At 39.0% G+C, this 22,961-nt stretch overlaps 1 protein-coding gene across 3 annotated transcripts in view; it reads left to right on the forward strand.

Annotated features, from left to right (window-relative positions):
* The window catches only part of pikfyve (phosphoinositide kinase, FYVE finger containing), a 130,817-nt gene that overhangs the window by 10,673 nt on the left and 97,183 nt on the right, over positions 1-22,961 (forward strand). For all 3 annotated transcript variants that reach the window (XM_043693037.1, XM_043693034.1, XM_043693035.1), the window contains exons 2-3: positions 9,185-9,365; positions 17,455-17,649. In XM_043693037.1, the coding sequence (XP_043548972.1) occupies positions 9,194-9,365; positions 17,455-17,649 (367 nt within the window). In that variant the 5' untranslated portion in view covers positions 9,185-9,193. The remainder of the gene's footprint in view (positions 1-9,184; positions 9,366-17,454; positions 17,650-22,961) is intronic.

The raw sequence follows: 22,961 nt of genomic DNA on the forward strand, positions 1-22,961 counted from the left end.
CCAATCAGCTTTCGAAAGTTCTTGCCTAATACCATCAGAATTGGCCTTTCTCCAATTTAGAACTTCAACTTTCCATCACTATTTTAAAACGAATAGAATTATGGTCGCTGGCCTCAAAGTGCTCCTCCACTGGCACCTCAGTCACCTGCCCTGCCTTATTTCCCAAGAGTAGGTCAAGTTTTGCACCTTCTCTAGTAGGTACATCCACATACTGAATCAGAAAATTGTCTTGTACACACTTAAGAAATTCCTCTCCATCTAAACCTTTAACACTATGGCATTAAACTAATGTTTCAATTTAAGAAACAAAATGTAGGAATGTGAGGGTCATGTGACCAGTTCTGAATTCTGATAATAGCACACCTGGGTGGTTCAAGTTCAAAGATTAAAGAAAGGTCTAGCAAAGTTCCAGTAAAAAGTATTAAGAATGTCAAGTTTCGTACATTATTGTACTTTCTTTCGAACACAGTTTCTTTCTATTCTTTTAAAGTAAATACTATACAAGTTAGACAACTCCTAATAATAGACACGTGACAAAAAAAATCAAAGGGGAAAGAGAAACCTATCAAAATTAAATATCTTTATCAGGGATTATCATGCAGCCCAGCCCCTGGTGGTACCTGCTGGCTCCTAAAAGCCTCTTTTATGCTGGCAAACTCTGCATGTTTTCTCTCAGTGGACACCCAGGTGTGGACGTAACAGCCAGCTAGGAGCCCCCCCATAATGTGTTGCCTGGACCTTTAGATGGCTGCCTTGACCTGGCGTGGAAGGAGGCCAGTGAAAAGATCCTCGATCTGCGCAGGCTATCTGTAGATTAGGAGGGTAAGGCTGATGTGCTACCAAAAATTCAAAAAACCTTAATCAGGCTATGCAAGCAATTGCATTTCAAGTAAGCATGAAAAATAGTTTCCTGCAGGCCACCAAAATAGAAATATGGCCTGGCACCCTGTGAAACTACTTGAATGTTTATTGCACAAGACTGTGTTTGCGTGCAACACTGTACGCCCCAGATCTCCAATGGAAAGAGGGGTGACTCTGTTATAGAGGGGATTGGACATGCCTGTCATCAGATGGTACAACTTCATTTTTTTTGTAAATTAAAGAATAATTAGTCAACATTTCTTCCTGGAATCAAAGCCCATGTGATTCACATTGTCTTTTGAAAAGTCAATCTCCATGGAATTGGTGCATAGCAAGCCATTGTAGGATTGGACTTAAAGTTCTCTTGTAAGATAGCCCTGAAGCTTAGTCAACTTAATCTTCCAGGATCTAAGAGAAGAGCAGCTAATTGGTAAGTCTGCATTGTTGACAAAGCAAAATGCAGGTGAAAGCTCAGACTCTGATTGAAAAGGCTCAAGTAGTGAATATTAATGTCAAAATTTGAAGATTCATTGGATTAAGTGAGAGAAAGAGCTCCTGAAAAATGGGTGTTGTGAAAGACCTTTCTGGGGTTAAAAATAACCAGGCTGAGAGAAAAAAAGCAGAGCTAAGGATATCTTTGGATTGGTTCAGACTTGAATTTCTACTTAAGTGTACATTATAACTATGGAGTAGGACTTTGGCTAAAATTAAAATGGGAAAGTTCAATTTTGTAATTTAAAGTAAATGTTGCTTATTGCACTAGTGTTCAGTTGGTCAAAGTGAGTCAGAAGATGAGATGCTGTTTTGGGAAGCTAAGGAGGAAGTGGTGCATTTTGTACAGCAACTTCTGGATTTAAATCAATGACATATCTGCCTTATTTGATATTACTGTGATTTGAAAAAATATTGTTGAATGCAATTAACATTGCTGATATTTTGATAATAAGTTCTGACCCATTAAGTTCAGTGACAGGATGTTGAAAGTTGTTAGTTGACCTTTTGAGTATTTAATTTTTTTTGATAAACTGATTTGATTGTGCTGTATAATATTGTTCATACTGATACACTAAAATTAATTGCATTATAAAGCAAGTTTTGCATTTGTGTTGTCAGATCACTTGATTATTATAATGTTCTTTTATATTTTGTTTGTCAACCAAGTAAATTTTTGCATATGTGTTCTAGCAGTTGAGATCACAGTCGGTGTACACTGGTTATGATTGTACTGTTTGCTTAAATTAAAATCGTTCTGCAACAGTTTGTCATTTGAGCTTTGCTAATGTAACTTGTTGTTCTACCTGAATTTCTAAATTTCTCTTTTAATCCATCTGGAATGAGCTATGTGGAGAATTTAATAGACACTGGTTTACAGTACTGTGTCAACTCTCTTGTTTCATTACAGAATGGTTAATTGTACTGGCTGCAGAGAAATCTGTAACTGAATGTGTTCCGATTTATTAATTAACATGCTAGTCATGTTGACAACAGCACAATCCAAAAGGAAGTTTGAAACTCTTTATGTGGTTATAAACCTTTTGATGCATCTTTTTTAAAGTTTCTAGAACTTGGTATGAGATGAGAAGTTCTGAAACGTCTGTTTGCTGTGCACATTCTATCCCAACACCCACAAGAGATTTGTAGACTTTAGATATTCCCTTCTCTTTCTATTATATTGAAGTTTTAATTTCTTATGTGGAAGCTAGGAACTGCTGAAATAATGTAGTCAGTAATGCTTTTCCAGATTCACAATTTTACTTTTTCCTGTTTTATTTAATAGACCTTTAACCTTTGGAAACTTTACTTTGTTGTCATATTAGCCATTTTAGTTCTGTGCTGTCTTCTCTTGATCATGTTTTTAAAAATTGTACTCTGTTTTTCTTTAGATAGTTTACCCAGACATTGTGGTATGTTCAAAGCTCAACCTTACTTCTATTTAAACATTGGCTCGTGACTCTCTATTTTGTGTCTCAATCTGAATTTGTTGTTATTTAGCTATTGGTGATCAGAATAGGTTTCTGTTAGATTATTGATTTAATTCAGGCTCAGTCTGACTAGTAAATCTAAGGTGGTTGTCTTTCTTTTTAATTAAAGAACTATTGTTCCAGAATACTACCTCATAGCACTGTCAAATTCACTGTCTTTGGTTCTTTCCCTCCGGACTGTAGAAAATTGAAAGTCTCCCGTAAAAGTAGATCAGCTTATCTCTACACAGATGCAGCCTACTATCTAGAGATCTATAAAGCTTTCCTCACTGCTCTTCAATCTTGCCCATTGTGCTTTTAATGACTGATCATTCTTACTGATATTTCCTCTTTCTAATATTATAGTGTCCCTTCTCAGTAGATTTACTATTATTTTGTAATTTCCCTGATCGTTCGAAAGACCTTAATATCTAAAATGTTTATTTCCTGCTTAAGTTCAACTTGGAGATGGGTATCTATTTTGGCCACTTCGCTCATTTAGCTCAACTTTTATTTCAAATTTTAATTTCATATGGTATTCTGGTATTAATGTAAAGAGCTTTAGAATTGGGCAGTAGGCCTATATCTTGCCATTGAGGTGTGAGGTTTCAAAATACATTTTGCATTATCATGCTCCGTATTTTGTTAGCATGTATTTTCTTTTTGGGATGTTGATGGCAACATTATTGCCCATTCTTAATAGCTCCTGAGGAGGTCATGATGGTGGTGAGCTGCCACCTTGAACTGCTTGAACACCCACAGCGTTGTTAGGGAGGTTATTTCAGGATTTTGGAGGAATGGTGATGTGTCAAGTCAGGATAGTGTGTAATTTGGAAGGAGATTTGCAGATGGGTGCATACTCGTGTTGATTGTCCTTGGTTCCTCTAGGTTGCAGAGGTCATGAGTTTGGAAAGTGCTGTTTGAAAAGCTTTGGAGAATTGCTGCATTACATCTTGCATAGCTATGCACTACTGCCACTGTGCATCAGTGGCAGAGATAATTTGATTTGTAAGGTGATTGATGGCATGGTTTTAAGCTTTGAGTATTGTTGGAGCCATACTTATCTAGGCAGGTAGAGTGTCATGGAGTCATTACCATCCAGATGGAGGCTGTTGAGTCAGTGTTGGCTCTCTATGGAGCAATCTCGTCAATCTTATTATCCCATTTCAATCCTCAATCCCTGCAAGATTATTTTCCTGAAATGCTCATCTAATTTCATTTAGAAATAATTTTTCATCTTCACTTCTAACACCTCCTTGGTAATGTGTTTTTTTTTCATGCATTCCATAGAAAGGTCAGCTTAGAACTCTTTGCATCTCTTGCCTGAAACCTTAATTGGTATCTCCTCGTCCTTGTACCATAAATTGGAACAACTTTCCTTGTCAATTTTATCTCAACCTGTCATAATTGTTTCTTGGAGGTGCCAGTGTTGGGCTGGGGTGGACAAAGTTAAAAATCTCACAACACCAGGTTATAGTCCCACAGGTTTGTTTGGAAACACTAGCTTTCGAAACACTGCTTCTTCCTCGGGTGGTTGTATGATTTTTTTTTTAACTTTGTCATAATTGTGTATACTTCTACTGACTCTCCCCTCAGTCTTTCTCCACGAGGACAACCCCAGCTTTTCCAAACTCTCATATTTTGCTAAAATCCTTCATCCCTGAAACCAATATAGTAAATCTCCATAATAATTGAGAGGTTTACCAGTTGGTATAAGGAATGAGGGATTGAATACAAATTTATTTTCCTGAAATGCCGAGTCTCTGAAGATTGAGTGTGGTAATAGAACTGACCAGATTGATTCATAGAGAGCCAACCAACTCAATAGCCTGGCTGTCTTCAAAGATCAACACACATGAAATCTCAAGTTCCTCTGTTCATGCACCTTCTTAAACAATGTGAAAGTTTGCCTGTATTGTCTTTCCTTTCTGCCAAATGCATAGAGTCATAGAGATGTACAGCATGGAAACAGGCCCTTTGGTTCAACCCGTCCATGCTGACCAGATATCCCAATCCAATCTAGCCCCACCTGCCAGCACCCAGCCCATATCCCTCCAAACCCTTCCTATTCATGTACCCATCCAGATATCTTTTAAATGTTGCAATTATACCAGCCTCCACCACTTCCTCTGGCAACTCATTCCATACACATACCACCCTTTGCGTGAAAAGGTTGCTCCTTAGGTCTCTTTTATATATTTCCCCTCTCACCTCTCACTTCCATTTGCCACTTTTCTAGCCATTCTAGTCTGTCCAGCAGTCAATTGCTTTTATCCTCACTTAATCACACTTTCAACTTTGATATCAATGGTTAAATTTTGAAATTTTCGTTTTATTCCATTATCCATATAATTGAAATAGGATTACCGAGGTGCTCAGATGAACAGACATGCCAAGAATCTACAGCATGCTGAGACAGCAACATCTAGGCTGTACTTCAGCATAGCCCTGGCGTTCAAGGACACATATCTTTAAAATCTCAGTCACTGGAATAAGTGAAAGATATTTGGAAAACAGTAATAACGTGACTTTGGAAAAGATTTGTAGCTCAGGTTGTGGATGAGGTTATACGTTTGCTGGTAGATTTATTTTCAGACATGGGTGCAAAATGTCTGAAAACAAAACCTATCAGCTCAGTGAGCAAACGTACAACCTAACAGTAATAATATTGATGTGCTCTATTTAACTAATAAGGGGAAGGTAGGTTTCGGTGAGAGTGAGTGAACGAGGAGATCAGTAAGCAGATGGTGGGAAGTACAGTTAAGTTGTGAGTACAAAGAGGAATTTTGGACCAGGTAGGTTCAAATAACCCTCCAGTAGGTTTTTAATTACAGATCAAGAATAGTAATTCACCAATATTTAAGGTTTTTCTTTGCAGAGTAGTTTTCATTTAACATGCATAGGAGTACATTGAGAGTGCTAAACGAAGAATAGCTGTAACTTGGAATTTTAATTAAAATGAGCTTGGGTACTGCTGCAGTAAGGGATGTTGGTGGATTTACATCACTTATCTAGTCACAAGTGAGATCTATGTTCACCCTAAACGTTAGTTTTGCAATGCAAAAGCACCTTGTATCTATCACTTGCTATTGACCAATTTAAAAACTTTTCTGATGGAAGTCTTTTCTAGTATGTCAATCTAAATTTTTGTCAAGTCTCTTTCAAGCAGTAAAGGGTCTGAAAAGAAGTAGCTAGCAAGATCATTCATGCATTCATTTTTAATTTTCCAAAACTCAATAGATTTAGGGAACGTTCCTTTAGATTGGAGAATAGCTAATGTAGCTTCTATACTCCAAAAAGAAGACAGAAAGCAGAAAACTACAGGCAATGTTTGAAACTATTATCAACCACATTATAATAAGGTACTTCGTTAAGTTCAAAGTATTTGGGCAGAGTCAGCATGGTTATGTCAAAAGGAAGTCCTGTTTCATTTTATTGGAGTTCTTTGAAGAAGTAAGTTTATGCTGTAGATAAAGGGCAGCCAGTGGATGCATTGGACTTGTATTTTCAGAAGATGCTACATCACAGGTTATTGCAGAAAATAAAAGCTGATATTGTAGAGGGTAACGTATTGCTATGTTTAGGATATTTCCTGATAAACAAGAAGTAGAGAATTGGAATAAATGGGTCATTTTCAGACTGGCAGGTTGTCCTGAAAGGTGTACCACAGAGGTTGATGCTGGAACTTTATATGCTGATCATACCAAGATAAGTAGAAAAGTGTTCTGAAGAGGACACAAGAAGTTTACAAAAGGATAAGAGTAAGTCATTGGGCAAAGTTCTGGAAAATGGAGTGTAATGTGTGAAATTGTCCATTTTGGCAGGAAAAATTTTTTAAAAAAGCATCATCTAAAACTTTAGAAATTTCAGAGCTCGAGGTGCAGAGAGATCTGGGTGTCCTTGTGTATGATTTGCAGGTTAGTATACAGGTGCAGCAAGTGACCAGAAAAGCTAACAGCATTTTTTTTATTGTGAGGAGAATTGACTGCAAGATTAGGGAGTTTGTGCTTTAGTCATACAGTTCATTGCTGAGACTATATCTGTAGTACTATGTACGGTACTGATGACCACACTTACGGAAAAATGTTAATGGATTGGAAGCAATCAGAGAAGGTTTATTAGATGAATACCTGGAGTGAGCAGTTGCCTTATGAGGAAATGCTAGATAGGCTTGGTATGTATTCCCTGGAGTTTAGAAAAGTCAGAGGTGACTTAATTGAGGAGATTTGATGGGGTGGCTATGGAAAGGATATTTTCTCTTTGTACGAGAATCTAGAACTGGGGCCATAGTGTAAAAGTAAAGGGCACCTATTTAACATTGATGAAGGGGGAAGATAATTTCTGAGTGTCAAGAGTGTTTGGAATGCCCTTTCTCAGTATTCCCTGGAGTTTAGAAAAGTCAGAGGTGACTTAATTGAGGAGATTTGATGGAGTGGCTATGGAAAGGATATTTTCTCTTTGTACGAGAATCTAGAACTGGGGTCATAGTGTAAAAGTAAAGGGCACCTATTTAACATTGATGAAGGGGGAAGATAATTTCTGAGTGTCGAGAGTCTTTGGAATGCCCTTTCTCAGAAGAGAGTAGATGCAAAATTTTGATTACCAAGGCGATGAGAGATTATCAGGCATGTGCAAGAATGTAAAGTTCGATCTGATCAGCTATGATATTTTTGAATGGTAGAGTGGGTACGAAGATCTGAGTGACCTATTCTTGTTCATGTGTTTTTTATTTTTGTTAGTGTCAATGTTTTGTTTTGCTAAAGTTGTTGGCTAACTGCTTGGGTAGAGTTCCATGGATATAAATTACCATATGGTGCCTTACTCAAATGGCCAATACAGGTATTCATAGAGCCATAGAGATGTACAGCACAGAAACAGACCCTTCGGTTCAACTCGTCCATGCCAACCAGATATCCTAAATTAATCTAGTCCCATTTGCCAGCACTTGGCCCATATCCTGTAAACCTCTAATGTTAGAGTTATTGTTAGAAATATGAGCTTTTTAGAAATGAGCGTCTGCCTTATTTAATTTCCTTGGTTGTTTTCAATCCACATGAGCGATATAAATCACTCGATCAATCCATTTATCTTTCTCTTTTGAGAACTTGCACAGAAGAATGTTCAAACAGCCTTGTAAGGAAAGTTGATGCTGTGGAAATATTGAGAGGCTCCAAAGACTTAAGGAGATTTGAAAGTGTGAGAGAGACAAAAAGATTAGTGAAGGAAAGTCAATAGACAGTGGAAGGACGAATACCGAATGGTGTGGTTGAATGTGCGTATTATCTCAGCTTTCTCCACTGGTTTATGCCAGAGTTCAACACTCAAGCCTTATGGGAATTGGAACCTAAGCTAGTTTTTTTTTGATTCCTTAAACTAGGATCATAGAATTTGATTTGCAACACCTCTCTTGCCCCACTCCAGCTGAGATTAGCTAACTCTACACAGTTGGGTGATCAATTTATCTGAGTGGCTCAGTTAATCACTGGCTAAGCTTTCAAAGCTGTTCAGGCAATTCCACTTTTTAAAAAATTTGTTTTATTATGTATGAATACCACAACGCAATGCTTAGCATTGAATGTTTAGGCTTTCATTTAGCCTGATTAACTTAGACTCTTCCTGCACCCCTCCAAATGCACAGATGTCCTGGATATGTTCTGAAGGAAAGTCAGGCTTGTACAGCCCTCTTGTGGCATAGTGGTAGTGTCCCTGCTCCTGGACCAGAGAGGCCTGGGTGCAAATCCCACCTGTTTCAGAGGTGTGTATTAACATCTCTGAACAGGTTGATTAGAAAAGTAACCTGCTGCAATCTCTGTCCCTTGGAGCCAACAGAGAGGGTGAAAAAAGGTAGGTCTCATACTTGAAGACTGCCTCTCACAAATGTGGATGTCTTCCAAGCAATTCACAATCAATGAAATACTTTGAATGTGTTGTTGTTGTTATAATGTAGGTAGTAAAGCAGTTTATTTGCAAATGGCACGCTCCCACAAACAATGTGATAATTACCAGATAATCTCTTTTTTTAATGTTCAATAAGGGTTAGATATCAGAATGCTGGTGATAATTCCTCAATTCCTCTTTAATCATTTGCCATGGTGTCTCTTGTATCCTGAGTGACTAGGCGAGGTTGTTGATTTAGCATCTCCTCTGAAAACTAGGTCTTCCAACAGTGCAGCACTCCTTTAATACTGCACTGTAATTTCAACCTGAATCTTTGGGCTTAAATCTCGGTCATGCTTTGAACGCGCTGCCTTCTGACTGGGGTGCAATAATAATATCAACTGCATCACATTTAGTATAACAGTTGAAATGTCGTTTCCTTGTAATTTTAGTTTTTGATAGGGTTTATTCTCTTTCTATTTCAGTTACTTGGGATGGCAGCAGAAGAAAAGATCCCATCGGCTCTGGGCCTTGGGAATGAACAGTCTCACTCTCCGACAAGCCCATCTCACCTCACCCATTTTAAGCCACTGACTCCAGATCAAGATGAACCTCCCTTCAGATCAGCCTATAGTTCTTTTGTAAGCCTTTTTCGTTTTAACAAAGGTGAGAAACATACACTTGCTGTTTTTTCTGATGAGCATACTGAAGTGCTGAATGAAAATGTACAGAAAACAATGACATGAGGCTGATTCTAAGCTTTTGCCAATAATTGCAGTATCTTTCTTCTTTGCAATGATTTATGCTTCCACTGTATGAACTTAAGGTATAATTCTGAAATAGATACTTTTAAAAATAGAGTTGAGGTCAGGTGGATACTTTCTTACCCGTCAATACATGGGAGAAAATATATAAACAAACTATCATTATTATTATTTCAGTCAAAAAACAGAAATTGCTGGAGAAACTCAGAAGATCTGATAGCATCTATAGAGAGAAAGCAGGCTTCATGTTTCGGGTCCAGTGACCCTCTTCAGTTCTAAAGTTCAAAGCATTAACTCTGCTTTCTGTCTATAGAAGCTGCCATATCTGCTGAGTTTTTTCCTGGGATTTCTGTTTGTGTTTCAGATTTCCAGTATTCACAGTTCTTTGTTTTTTTTTCCATTTACTACAATGGTATATTCCTGGCAATAGCCAATAGTTCTTCTATGGCTTAGCCATCAGGAGCCATTGGTGAGGACAGTGGAAAAGATGTTCTGGTCACATTGACAAGTTAAGTTTCTGATGAGATTTAGTAAGGTACATTCTGGAGGATGATGAAAGAAATCTACTGGTCAGCGAAGGAACAGAACCCTTGTCTGGGAAACATCGATGGGCAGCAATTCAATTTGAACATGACTTCTCTGGTGAATTGAACCAGGGTTTTGTGACAAGTTTTTCTTAGGTAGTGCACCAGGAAGTGAACACTAAACCATATCTTCCTAAAACCTCCAGAATTGTTTTCAATGTACAAAAAAGTAATCACAGGTCTGAATAAAAGCAAAATACTGTAGATACTGGAAATCTGAAACAAAGAGAGAATGCTGAAGAAACTCAGCAGATCTGGCATCATTTGTGATGAGAGAAACAGAGTTAAAAGTTTGCATCTGATACGACTCTCATTCAGCTCTGAAGAAGAATCATGCCTGATTTGAAATGTTAACTGTTCCTTTCTCCACAAGGGCTGCCATATCTGCTGAATTACAGGCATGTGGTATTTTCAAGTCTTCGGCTTGGGGAAGAGGAAGTGTGACAAAGAACTCTTAAACTTTTGGGACTAAATTCTTCCTATTTACGTAATTACAAACCTTTCTTGGGCATGTGTTTGTCAGTATGCATGAATATATGGACATTTAGTATGGCGTCTGCTGGAGTACTATGTCCAAGTCCTCTGTCATCCTGTTTATAGGAGGGGTATTATTAAGCTGGAGAGGTGTTAGAAGAGATTTACAAGGGAATGGAAAGTTTTGGTTATAAGGAGAGGCAGAATAGGCTGAGACCTTTTTTCACTGGACTCTCTGAGGTTAAGAGGTGACCTTATATAGGTTTATAAAATCACGAGGGGTATAGATAAGGTGAATGGGATGCGTCTTTTCTCTAAGGTGGGTGATTTCAAGAGTTGGGGACGTATTTTTAAGGTAAGAGGAGTAAGCTTTAAAAAAAAATGACCTGAGGGGCAACTTTCTTTGCACAAAGGATAATTCATGTGTGGAATGAGCTTCTAGAGGAAATGGTGGATGCAGTTACAGTTACAAAGTTTAAAAGATATTTGGAGAATTACATGGATAAGAAATGTTTGGAAGAATACGGGCCAAGCACAGGCAGGTGGGACTAATTTAGTTCTGGATTATAGTCGGCGTGGACTGGTTGGACTGAAAGGTCTGTTTCTGTGCTGTATGACTCTACAACTCTATAATGTGTGAGTGGCAAGGTTGCATTTACACTTTGGTGCTTAATAATAAATACTTATTATGCTTTTAAAACTACTGAGAAATTCTATGGTTACACATGTTTTCTTGTTCAAACACACTTTCTTCTGTCAGTTAAGAGATAGGAAAGTGGTGGGTAAGAATGTTCCTGTTATTTCATCCTTGTCCAGATGTAACTCCAGTATGGCACAGTTATATTTTATTACATTTTGTTCAAGGTTAAGCACTTACATGACTTAGTAACATTACCAGTACAGAACAGGGATTATATGACATAGAGTCATAGAGATGTACACCACAGAACCAGACCCTTCGGTCCAACTTGTCCCTGATGACCAGATATCTCAACCTAATCAATCCCATTTGCCAGCACTTGGCCCATATCCCTCTAAACTCTTCCCATTCGTATACCCATCCAGATGCCTTTTAAATGTTGTAATTATACTAGCCTCCACCACTTCCTCTGGCAATTCATTCCATACATGGACCACTCTCTGTGTGAAAAAGTTGTCCCTTGAGTCTCTTTTTTTTGCCTTTCCCCTCTCACCCTAAACCTATACCCTCTAGCTCTGGACCACCCAGAGAAAAGATTTTGTCTATTTACCCTTTCTGTGCCCCCTCATCTCTATGACTCATGATTTTATAAACCTGTATAAGGTCACCCCTCAGCCTCTGACACTCTGGGAAAATAGCCCCAGCCTATTCAACCTCTCCCTATAGCTCAAACTCTCCAACCCTGGCAACATCTTTGTAAATCTTTTCTGAACCCTTTCAAGTTTCACAACATCCTTTCGATAGGAAGGAGACCAGAAATGCACAGGATATTCCAAAAGTGGCTGAACCAATGTCCTGTACAGCCGCAACATGACCTCCCAACTCCTATAGTAAATACTCTGACCAATAAAGGAAAGCATACCAACTGCCTTCTTCACTATCCTATCTACCTGCGACTCTACTTTCAAGGAACTATGAACCTGCACTCCAAAGTCTCTTTGTTCAGCAGCACTCCCTAGGACCGTATCATTAAGTGTATAAGTCCTGCTCCTAAAATGCAGCACCACTATCCTATCTACCTGCGACTCTACTTTCAAGGAACTATGAACCTGCACTCCAAAGTCTCTTTGTTCAGCAGCACTCCCTAGGACCTTTATCATTAAGTGTATAAGTCCTGCTCCTAAAATGCAGCACCTCATATTTATCTGAATTAAACTCTGTCTGCCACTTCTCAGCCCATTGGCCCATCTGATCAAGATCCCGTTATAATCTGAGGTAACCTTCTTCGCTGTCCACTACACCACCAATTTTGGTATCGTCAGCAAACTTACTGACTATACCTCATATGCTTACATCCAAATCATTTATATAAATGACGAAAAGTAGTGGACCCAGCACCGATCTGTGTGGCACTCCACTGGTCACAGGCCTCCAGTCTGAAAAACAACCCTCCACCACCACCCTCTGTCTTCTACCTTTGAGCCAGTTCTGTATCCAATGGCAAGTTCTCCCTGTATTTCATGAGATCGAACCTTGCTCACCAGTCTCCCATGGGGAACCTTGTCGCACTCCTTACCGAAGTTCGTATAGATCACTGGAAGAGCACAGCAGTTCAGGCAGCATCCAAGGAGACGTCGATTTAGAAGCTCCTTGGATGCTGCCTGAACTGCTGTGCTCTTCCAGCACCACTAATCCAGAATCTGGTTTCCAGCATCTGCAGTCATTGTTTTTACCTTCGTATAGATCATGTCCACTGCTCTACCCTCATCAATCTCCTTGTTACTTCTTCAAAAAACTCAATCAAGTTTGTGAGACATGATTTCCCATGCACAAAGCCATGCTGACTATCCCGAATCAGTCATTGCCTTTCTAAATACGTGTCAATCCTGTCCCTCAGGATTCCCTCCAACAACGTGCCCACCACCGACATCAGGCTCAGTGGTCTATAGTTCCCTGGCTCTTCCTTACCCACTTTGGCTATCATGGTGCCACTATTTACTAATGTCCAGTCTTACAGCACCTCCCCTATGACTATAGATAATATAACTATCTCAGCAAGGGGCCCAACAGTTACTTCCCTAGCTTCCCAGGTCCTGGGGATCAGGTCCTGGGGATTTATATGCTTTTATGCGTTTCAAGACATCCAGCACCACCACCTCTGTAATATGGACATCTTTAAGATGTCACCATCTATTTCCCTACATTCTATATCTTTCATGTACTTCTCCACAGTAAATACTGATACAAAACACTCATTTAGTATCTCCCTCATCTCCTGTGGCTCCACAGCCTCTCTGATCTTTGAGGGGCCCTATTCTCTCCCTAGTTGCCCTTTTGTCCTTAATATATTTATAAAAACCCTTTGAATTCTCCTTAACTCTATTTGCCAAAGCTACTTCATGTCCCCTTTTTGCCCTTCTGATTTCCCTCTTAAGTATACTCTTACTGCCTTTATACTCTAAGGATTCACTGGATCTCTCCTGTCTATATCTGGCATATGTTTCCTTTTTCTTTAAACCAAAATCTGGATTTCTCTTGTCCTCCAGCATTCCCTACACCTACCAGCCTTTCCTTTCATCCTAACAGGAGCATACTGTCTTTGGACTCTTGTTATCTCTTTTTTTGTTTGAAGGCTTCCCATTTTCCAGTTGTCCCTTTACTTGCGAGCAGCTACCCCCAATCAGAGTTTGAAAGTTTTTGCCTGATACCATCAAAATTGGCCTTCCACAAGTTTTTAACTTCAACTTTTAGATCCGGTCTATCGTTTCCATCACTATTTTAAAACTAATGGAATTATGGTCATTGGCCCCAAAGTGCTCCCCCACTGACACCTCAGTCAGAGCCCTGCCTTTTTTCCCCAAGAGTAGGTCAAGTTTTGCACCTTCTCAAGCAGGTACATCCACATACTGAATCAGAAAATTTTCTTGTACACACTTAACAAATTCCTCTCCATCTAATGACTTAACACTATGGCAGTCCCAGTTTATGTTTGGAAAGTTAAAATCCCCTACCATAACCACCCTATTATCCTTACAGATAACTGAGATATCCTTACAAATTTGTTTCTCAATTTCCGGCTGACTGTTCGGGGTCTGTATTACAATCCCAACAAGGTGGTCTGCTGCATAGAATTTGTGCTCCGCTTCGGTTGGTCCAGCCTACCAATGAAACATCCATTCTGTTTGAGGTTCTCCATTCATTGGCCCAAACCTATCTCATTTACCTTCGTGTGTTGGGCAATTTTGTCTGGAGTTTACTCTGTTCGGGTCCACATCCTCTTTGGTTGACACTGATATTTGGTTCTATTCCAACTTCTACCATTCCTTTTGTCCTGGTTGTTCTAAAGCCTAATCTTGTAACTGACTACACATTTGAGAGTGGGTGCAGGGATCGTTATTGATATAGGTCTTCCAAAAAGTTTGGGTTGCCAATGAGATGGTCAGTGTGTTTTTGAGTGCATTTCACACAGGTGAGAAGAGTTAGCAAACCCCTTATTTCCATCTTTCTGGGGAAAGTGGCGAGGGTTGGTTGAGTGGTGCCCAGAGAGGTAAGGCACTTTAAGGCCCTATCTTTTGCTTGCCATAAGAGATCAGAACTGTTTCTTCTTTAATCTTGTCATGCTTCTTACAAGACATATGTACATAGGCTGATTATCTTTTATATTCTTCATTAGGTCTTGGGTTTAGAATTCTGATGCCCCATTATAAATGTATAGATATCCTATCTTGTGTCAAGTTGATAGCTTGTTACTGTGACTGTCATTACTGTAATGTCAATAATTTCATATTTTTGCTGATTTCATTAAGTAGGTAAATACTTGGAATCCTGAATCATAGCATCATGCAGTACAAAAGTGACCCTTTGGCCTATCAAGTCAAGCATTGACAAAAAAACCCTCTTAATCTACACTAGTCCCACTTTCCAGCACTTGGCCCATTGCTTTGACTGTTATGATACTTCAAGTGCTCATCCAAGTAGTTGTGAGGTTTCCCGCCGCAACAACCTTCCAAAGCAGTGCATTTCATATTCCCTCCACCCTCCGGGTGAACAACATTTCTCCTCTAAATCTACTGCTTTTCACCTTTAAAATTATGCCTCCTTGTGTTGACCCTTCAATAAGGGGAGCAGCTACTTTCTATCCACCCTATGCATGCCCCTTTATCTATTCTACCTTAATCAGGCCCCCTCTCAGTCTTCCCTGCTGTAAAAACAACCTGAGCTTATAATACTCTCTTCATAGCTACATTGCTCCACCCCAGGCAACATCCTGATGAATCTCCTCTGCACACCCTCCAGAGCAGTCCTATTGTTTGGTGACCAGAGCTATACACAGTTCTCCAGCTGTGACTTAACCAAAGTTTTGTACAGGCCTGATGTAACCTCCTTGCTCTTATAATCTATGCCATGACTTATAAAGGCAAGTATCTCGCATACCTTCTTAATTACCTTACTAACCATCTTGCAACCTATAGGATCTGTGGACACGCACCCCAAAATCCTTTTGTTCCTCTGAACTTTCTCGTGTTCTGCCACGAATTGATTATTTCCTTGTCTTGTTTCAACTTCTGAAATGCAACAGCTGACATTTATTAGGGTTAAATTCCATCTGCCACTGATCTGCCCATGTGACCAATCCATTTATATCACCTTATAACGTGTCCCCTCCTCCTTCACAGTTAACTACCTGGCTAATCTTCATATCATTTGCAAACTTACTTATCATTCACTCTACATTTTCTTCTGTATTGTTTATTTATAAATTTCTCCTGAATGATATGGGGACCCAGTACTGATCTGTCTGGTATGCTACTGGACACCAGCCTTTAATCACACAAACAAACTTCTACCACTATCCTTTGTCTCCTACTACTAAGCCAATTTTGGGTATTACTTGACAAATTACCCTGAATCCCATGCCTTTTGCATTCTCTATGAAACTCCCATGTGGGACCTTAGTCAGACCATTGAGTATAGGAGTTGGGAGGTCATGTTGTGGCTGTACAGGACAATGGTTAGGCCACTTTTGAAATATTGCATGCAGTTCTGGTCTCCTTCCTATCGGGATCTTGTGAAACTTGAAAGGGTTCAGAAAAAGTTTACAAGGATATTGCCAGGGTTGGAGGATTTGAGCTATAGGGAGAGGTTCAATAGACTGGGGCACATTTCCTGGAGCGTTGGAGGCTGAGGGGTGACTTATAGAGGTTTATAAAATTATGAGGGGCATGGATAGTAGAAATAGACTAAAGTCTTTTCCCTGGGGTGGGGGAGTCCAGAACTAGAGGACATAGGTTTAGGGTGAGGGGGGAAAAACATAAAAAAACCTAAGGGGCAACTTTTTCTCACTGAGGGTGGTGCGAGTATGGAATGAGCTGCCAGAGGAAGTGGTGGAGGCTGGTACCATTACAGCATTTAAAATACATCTGGATGGATATATGAATAGGAAGGGTTTAGAGGAATATAGGCCAAGTGCTGGCAAATGGGACTAGATTAGGTTAAGATATCTGATTGCCATGGGCGAATTGGACCGAAGGGTCTGTTTCCGCGCTGTACATCTCTGTGACTTTGGTGAAATCCATATAACCTGCATCAACTGCACTACCCTTGTCTTTACACCTGGTCACCACCTCAAAACTCAATCAAATTATTTCCACAGATTTTAGTTTGAGTTGCCAAACATACTTATCATTAAATTTCTGTTTGATACAAAAAAAGTAATCTATAAAAGGTTAAAGGTGAAATCTTCTTATTCAGAAATATGTGTGTTACGTGTACATGAGTGACAACAATATTTTATCGGTTTTTGGTGATTGCGTATATGTTTAGTTAGTCCAAAGTCATTATTGAAAATATTTAGTACAGGTTCAACATGTAGTAGAATAGTTTTTTTTCCAAGGTTTCTATATTTGTTTCCTTCTTCTTTCCCCCCAAAGCTCTGTATGAGGCAAATTATATGAGTTGCTATTAGTGAGGAGTAGCATACGTTATTCTCCACGTCATTTGGTAATAAAACCAGAAATAATGTTGGTGTCTCAATAGATTGTTCAATCTTTATTTCTGGGACTACATTTGAAAGTATGAGAGCCAAGAATAAATTATTGAATAAAATGGCATGGATAATACAGAAGATGGGAATTAAAGTAAACAGCCTGATGGTGTAGAGATGAAGAGTTAGCAATGTTTATCATCAGATTTTTTTTTGTACAAAAGTGTTTATTGATTAGAAAATCTAAATTGTTACTTTGCATGTTTTTGAAAATCCTGTTATCTTGTACCCTTCCTTACCCCAACATTAGATGATGGAAGACCAAACTCTTCATATCGAACAGACCTGACTCAAAGTGAACCACAGGTTAGAGAAGAAAATTGGTCCAGCCACCAAAGTGATGACCAAGCATATTTAAGATCATCATCACCTTACAAAAAACAACATGCAAGGGAAAACCCACGAAGAGCATCTAGTGCATCAATGGTCAAATCTCAAGGTGCAGGTGAGGAAAAGCTGATGAATGATTTTGTTATTTTAACAAGTGTTGTGAATTACATTCAATCGAATAGTGTGCAATTTATTCATTGCTGCCCCACAATTTATTCACAACTGAAAGGTGGCTTTCACAAGAATGGAGTTTCATTCTTTCAATGATCAATAATAGATGATTTTTAAACATCAAAAATGGTGTTTTTTTTTCATTCTGTCTTGGTTACCTTTCCCAATCCTGTATTTCGTGTGTTCTCTCTCTCTTTTGAACCTGAACATAATTTATGTTGAATTAAGTATTCTAATTCACAATTCCTTTTAGATTTGCTTCAGTTTGGTGGAGTAAGAAAATGTGCCATTGCGTGCCCTTTCACATGGGTCCTAGATTTCCTTTAACAACATTGCCTGTTCTTGTTTTCTAATAACTGGACCTTCAGTTCATACTTTGTGAGTAACTGCAAGTGTAGTAAACAGCATGTGATGTTTGTTGATGGATCACTGCAATATCAAGATGATTGTCTTGAAATATGCATCTTTCATTAGTGGATAAATATATAACCAATGTATCTTTCAGGTTTAGATCCAGAAAACACATTTTATCATATTTCTAATGGCAATATGAAAAATTACATGATTAACATAGCTTTATGTGATGTATCACTCTATTCTGCATGTTACTGAAGTGTATGTGCTCTAAATTGCAACAGTGTTTCAAAATTCAATGTTCTTTTCTTTACTATGCAAGTGGGAATGGTTAGAACCACTGCTGAGTTCAGCAGCCTGAGTAGAATAATAAAATGTTTCGTACTGTGTGGCTTTTAAATTGTCTTGTTTGCATTTTTTTGCAATAAAACAAGTTACTTAAAATGCTGTTAGCTAAGTAATGCCATGATATTTTTATTAAGCAATTCATATAAATTAAACAAAATAATGTACTGTACAGAAATTTCTGAGTTACAATTCCTGAAGGGGATTTGGATATAAATTCTGGATTTAGGCAAGTTCAATAAGTGTGTAGAGAGAAATTCTTTCCCCATTTCTGGAGCATTTCAACAACTCCTTTCACCGCCACCCACTCTGGCCATTCCGCTTCCCATTTCCTCCCATTCCAGGTAATCCACCCTGTTTTCTAGACTGTATTCACCCCTTCCTGCAGGGCAGGTACCCTTTCCCTTGAATCAGCCCCTCATTCACCCAAATGCTAAATTCAGCCCTGCCATTGCACCCCACCTCTATTGCTGGCATGCCTCCTCCCCAGCTGAACATGTAGAGATTCTCCCATATCTTGAGGGTTAGTTCAATCACAGTTGAGTTCTCTGAAGCCTTTTTTATAAACAAATTAACATTTCACTTTAACCCACTTTCAAAAGAAAAATCATTCTGGCTGCCTACTTCCGAAGTTGAACTTGTGGCAATATTGAATCCAGGCACTTGAATTCAAGTGGGGTAGCATTGCAATCAACATATTGAACTGACCAATTAAAACAGTATGGACTGACTAAAAGTGTATTCAGTTAGCTAATTAATTTTCCGTGAACTAATACAATGCTGATAGAGTCAGTTGCTTCTATAACAGTCATTATGATTTTAATGGTATTGAATCATAAAAGCTAGTGTAGTTGAGTCTTGCTTTGTCAATTGATATAAAATATTGTAGCTGGATCACTTTTGTAGTTATTAATTTGTGACATTAACTGCGGTATAATTAATAGCTATTCCTGTAGTTTTCAGACAAATGATATCTACACTGTTTCTCTTCAATCAAATGTGCTATAAAGAAAGTGTTTGAGTTGGGGTGTGGGAGAATAAATAGAAAGGATTTGAAATTTTGTGGAAAAAAAAAGATGTTTAGTGGTTAATCCTCCAAATCATCCAGTTGATAATTGTGCCAGGCTTTAAACGAGCTCCTGTTTTCAAAAAAAAGGTCCATCTCGTGCATTACAATTTTAAAGAAAATCGCAGTCATGTACCTTAGTGAATGCTGTCAAACCCAATGGGTCTGTTCCAATATTATCCATAAGGCATCCCAGAAATGTCTTCTCAACCGTCCACTTTGGCTTTTGCTAGTTGTGTGTTGAGAGTGGGGCGCTGGAAAAGTGCAGCAGGTCGGGCAGCATCCGAGGAGCAAGAGAATTGACATTTCCGGCATAGTCCTTCATCAGGAATGATGGTTTGCTAGTTGTGGGCTGAAATTGCTACTTCAAACCTATGTCTCATTATACCATACTGCAGATGTTTACAGCATGCTTGATGATTGCTTGTCCTCATGGAAGATAAAGCAATACACATGAGGGAAGAGTCAAAAAGGAAGGCAGAATAAACCTGTTATCTAGGAAAGTATGCATACTTGACAATAGCATGTCACTATGACTGTTGTGAAAAAAATACACAACCATACAGTAGGAGAAAACACGCCCATTTCTAATCCAACTATAACTTTCATTTGTGTAGAATCTTGTGAAGTAGGTGCTTCACAGTAGCATTAGTAGACAAAGTTTAACACTGAGAAAACAAATCAGGTTACAAAAGCTTGGTTAAAATACTTGGTTGTATAAATGTCTTAAAGCAAGAGGGAGGTACTTTAGTGGAGAGATCTTTGGAAGGAATTTCTGGACTTTAAATTGTGGCAGCTGAAATACCAATAGGAAAAGAAGTTTAAAATACAGCTAACTTCAATTTAAAAATTACAGGTGATTAGATGGCTTTACAGCTCTATTGAACTTGCATACATTGGTACACTTCCATATATTAGGGCACATTTTCACACAGGGAGGCTCAGGGTATATTAAAGAATTCCATTTCAATGTCTCCTGCATCCTTTCTTACCTAGTACAATGGATCCCATTGCCATTTGGGATATTCAGTCTATTTCACGAGGTCCAGCTCAGGACCTTTGTACTGTTGCTCCCTGTCTCATACTGGCTAACCGCTTCAACTACCTCTCTGGAGTTTGACTCTTTGCATGAAGAATTTCTGCCCTCACTAACTTGTGATGCTCAACATGCCTTTCTTTTGCTATAAACTTTCCTCTAGCTCTTGGAAGGTTTCCTTTTTTTTTTGCACTCCCTTGCCCTATTTTATAGTGCTTCCAATTCCCACATAACACACAACTTAATTCTGCCTCTAATTGTTCCGGCAGCCCTTTTAAATCATGCTTTTTTCTAACTATTTGTTCACAGGATGTGGGCATCCCTGGCTGAGCAGCATTTATTGCCCATCCTTAATTGCCAGAGGGCAGTTCAGACTCAATCACATTGCTGTGGTTCTGGAGTCAAATGTAGACCAGACTCAATAACAATGCAGTTTCCTTCCCTAAAGGGCATTAGTGGACCAGATAGATTTTTCTTACGTTCGGCAATGGATACATGGTCATCATTAGACTCTTAATTCAAGCTTTTTAAAAAAAAATTGAATTCAAATTCCCCTGTCTGCCATGGCAGGATTCAAATCCAGAACATTATGAGGCGGCACGGTGGCTCAGTGGTTAGCACTGCTGCCTCACAGCACCAGGGACCTGGGTTCAATTCCCGCCTGTCTGTGTGGAGTTTGCACCTTCTTCCTGTGTCTGCATGGGTTTCCTCCGGATGCTCCGGTTTCCTCCCACAATCCAAAGATGTGCAGGTCAGATGAATTGGCCATGCTAAATTGCCCACCATGTTAGGTGAGTTAGTCAGGAGTAAATATAGGGTAGGGTAGGGGAATGGGTTTGGGTGGGTTACTCTTAGGAGGGGCAATGTGGACATGTTGGGCCGAAGGGCCTGGTTCCACACTGTAGCTAATTAATCATTACCTTGGTCTCTGGATTAACAGTCCAGCAATAATACCACTAGGCCATTGTCTCCCCATTTGACTTTTTGTTTGATTTTGATACTTCAGCAGCTGTTTGGATTCCTGTGTACCTTGCCTATAAAGTAACTGACAGGGTGAACTGAAAATTGTGGTACTTTTGCTCTTGTTAACTCTGAGCATCTTCAGTTTTTTGATGCAATTGTTCTTAGGTATTTTTGATCTAATGGGTTTCAAGACTTGGGCTGTGATTTCTGTCCTTGTTTTGTCGTTTGTTTTTCTTGCCAGCACATAATTGCCAATTTCCAGTTTTCCTTTGATAAATGATGCTCTTTGGTTTGTGTTTTAAGTACCTTTCTGGTTGCTCAAAAGGACGAAAGGCCTCTTTTTATACAAAACGGCATAAGTTGAAGGTTATTTAATGGAAGATTGCTGTTGGGAAGAACGAGTCAAATATTTGTTATCTTTATGTAATACATATCTTGGAATTGAATAAATTTCCAAAATTTTCATCTGAAGATGTCAATTATAAAATAAAGTTTAAAACAAAAGCTGCAAGCATCATTTTCAGACAGTAAAATACATATATGTAATTTCTGGTAGTTATTACCTTAGTTGTGGAAGTCTTTCTTAACTTGATTAACATTCCAACAAAATCTGAACACATATATATAATCTGTGGTTTCAGTTCGAAGTTAATTTAGGCCTGCTTATTTGGCTGAAGATAGAAAATAAAAAGCCCAAAAGGATAGTGAACACTACTGTCTTACACAGGAGAGGCATCTTTCCTGAAAATTCCTTGATCTGGTTGGGCATTTTCAATATGGTACATCTCTATGTTGGATAATAATCTACTTCTAAATAATTCTTAAATACTGATTTGATGGGACGTACTTACAACAAGCTTCCACTGTGTTGCTAGCCATGCAGACGTGATCCTGGATCCTTCTCTGTTTCAAAAAACAAGCATTATTGTCAACAATGCTGTAAAAATGGCAAAGCATATTTATATGAGGAAACCTGGATAATTGTCTACTTCAACTCCATTTGATTTTTATCTCCAAATTAGCTTAATGCACTCTTGCTAATTTTTACAACAGGCTCCATTTTGCATGTCTATTTTCAATTGTACTGAAAAATGTGTTGCTGGAAAAGCGCAGCAGGTCAGGCAGCATCCAAGGAGCAGGAGTATCGACGTTTTGGGCATAAACCCTTCTGAGTGAAAATGTCATTTCCTGAAGAAGGGCTTATGCCCGAAACGTCGATTCTGCTGCTCCTTGGATGCTGCCTGACCTGCTGCGTTTTTCCAGCAACACATTTTCAGCTCTGATTTCCAGCATCTGAGGTCCTCACTTTCTCTTAGAAGATTTTAACCTACTGCGAATCTTCTTGCAAGGATGCCTTCCTTGAAGAAGCTCTCTTCCTCCCTCTACAAGGATTTCAGTGAGTCCCTCTCTCACTGCACACCCCAGGTCATTTCCTCTGCCCAGAAGCTCTTCAGCCACGTTCTCAAACAAACCCGCTACCACAGCCACATCT

Source organism: Chiloscyllium plagiosum, chromosome 7 (assembly GCF_004010195.1).
Source record: "Chiloscyllium plagiosum isolate BGI_BamShark_2017 chromosome 7, ASM401019v2, whole genome shotgun sequence".
NCBI lineage: Eukaryota > Metazoa > Chordata > Chondrichthyes > Orectolobiformes > Hemiscylliidae > Chiloscyllium > Chiloscyllium plagiosum.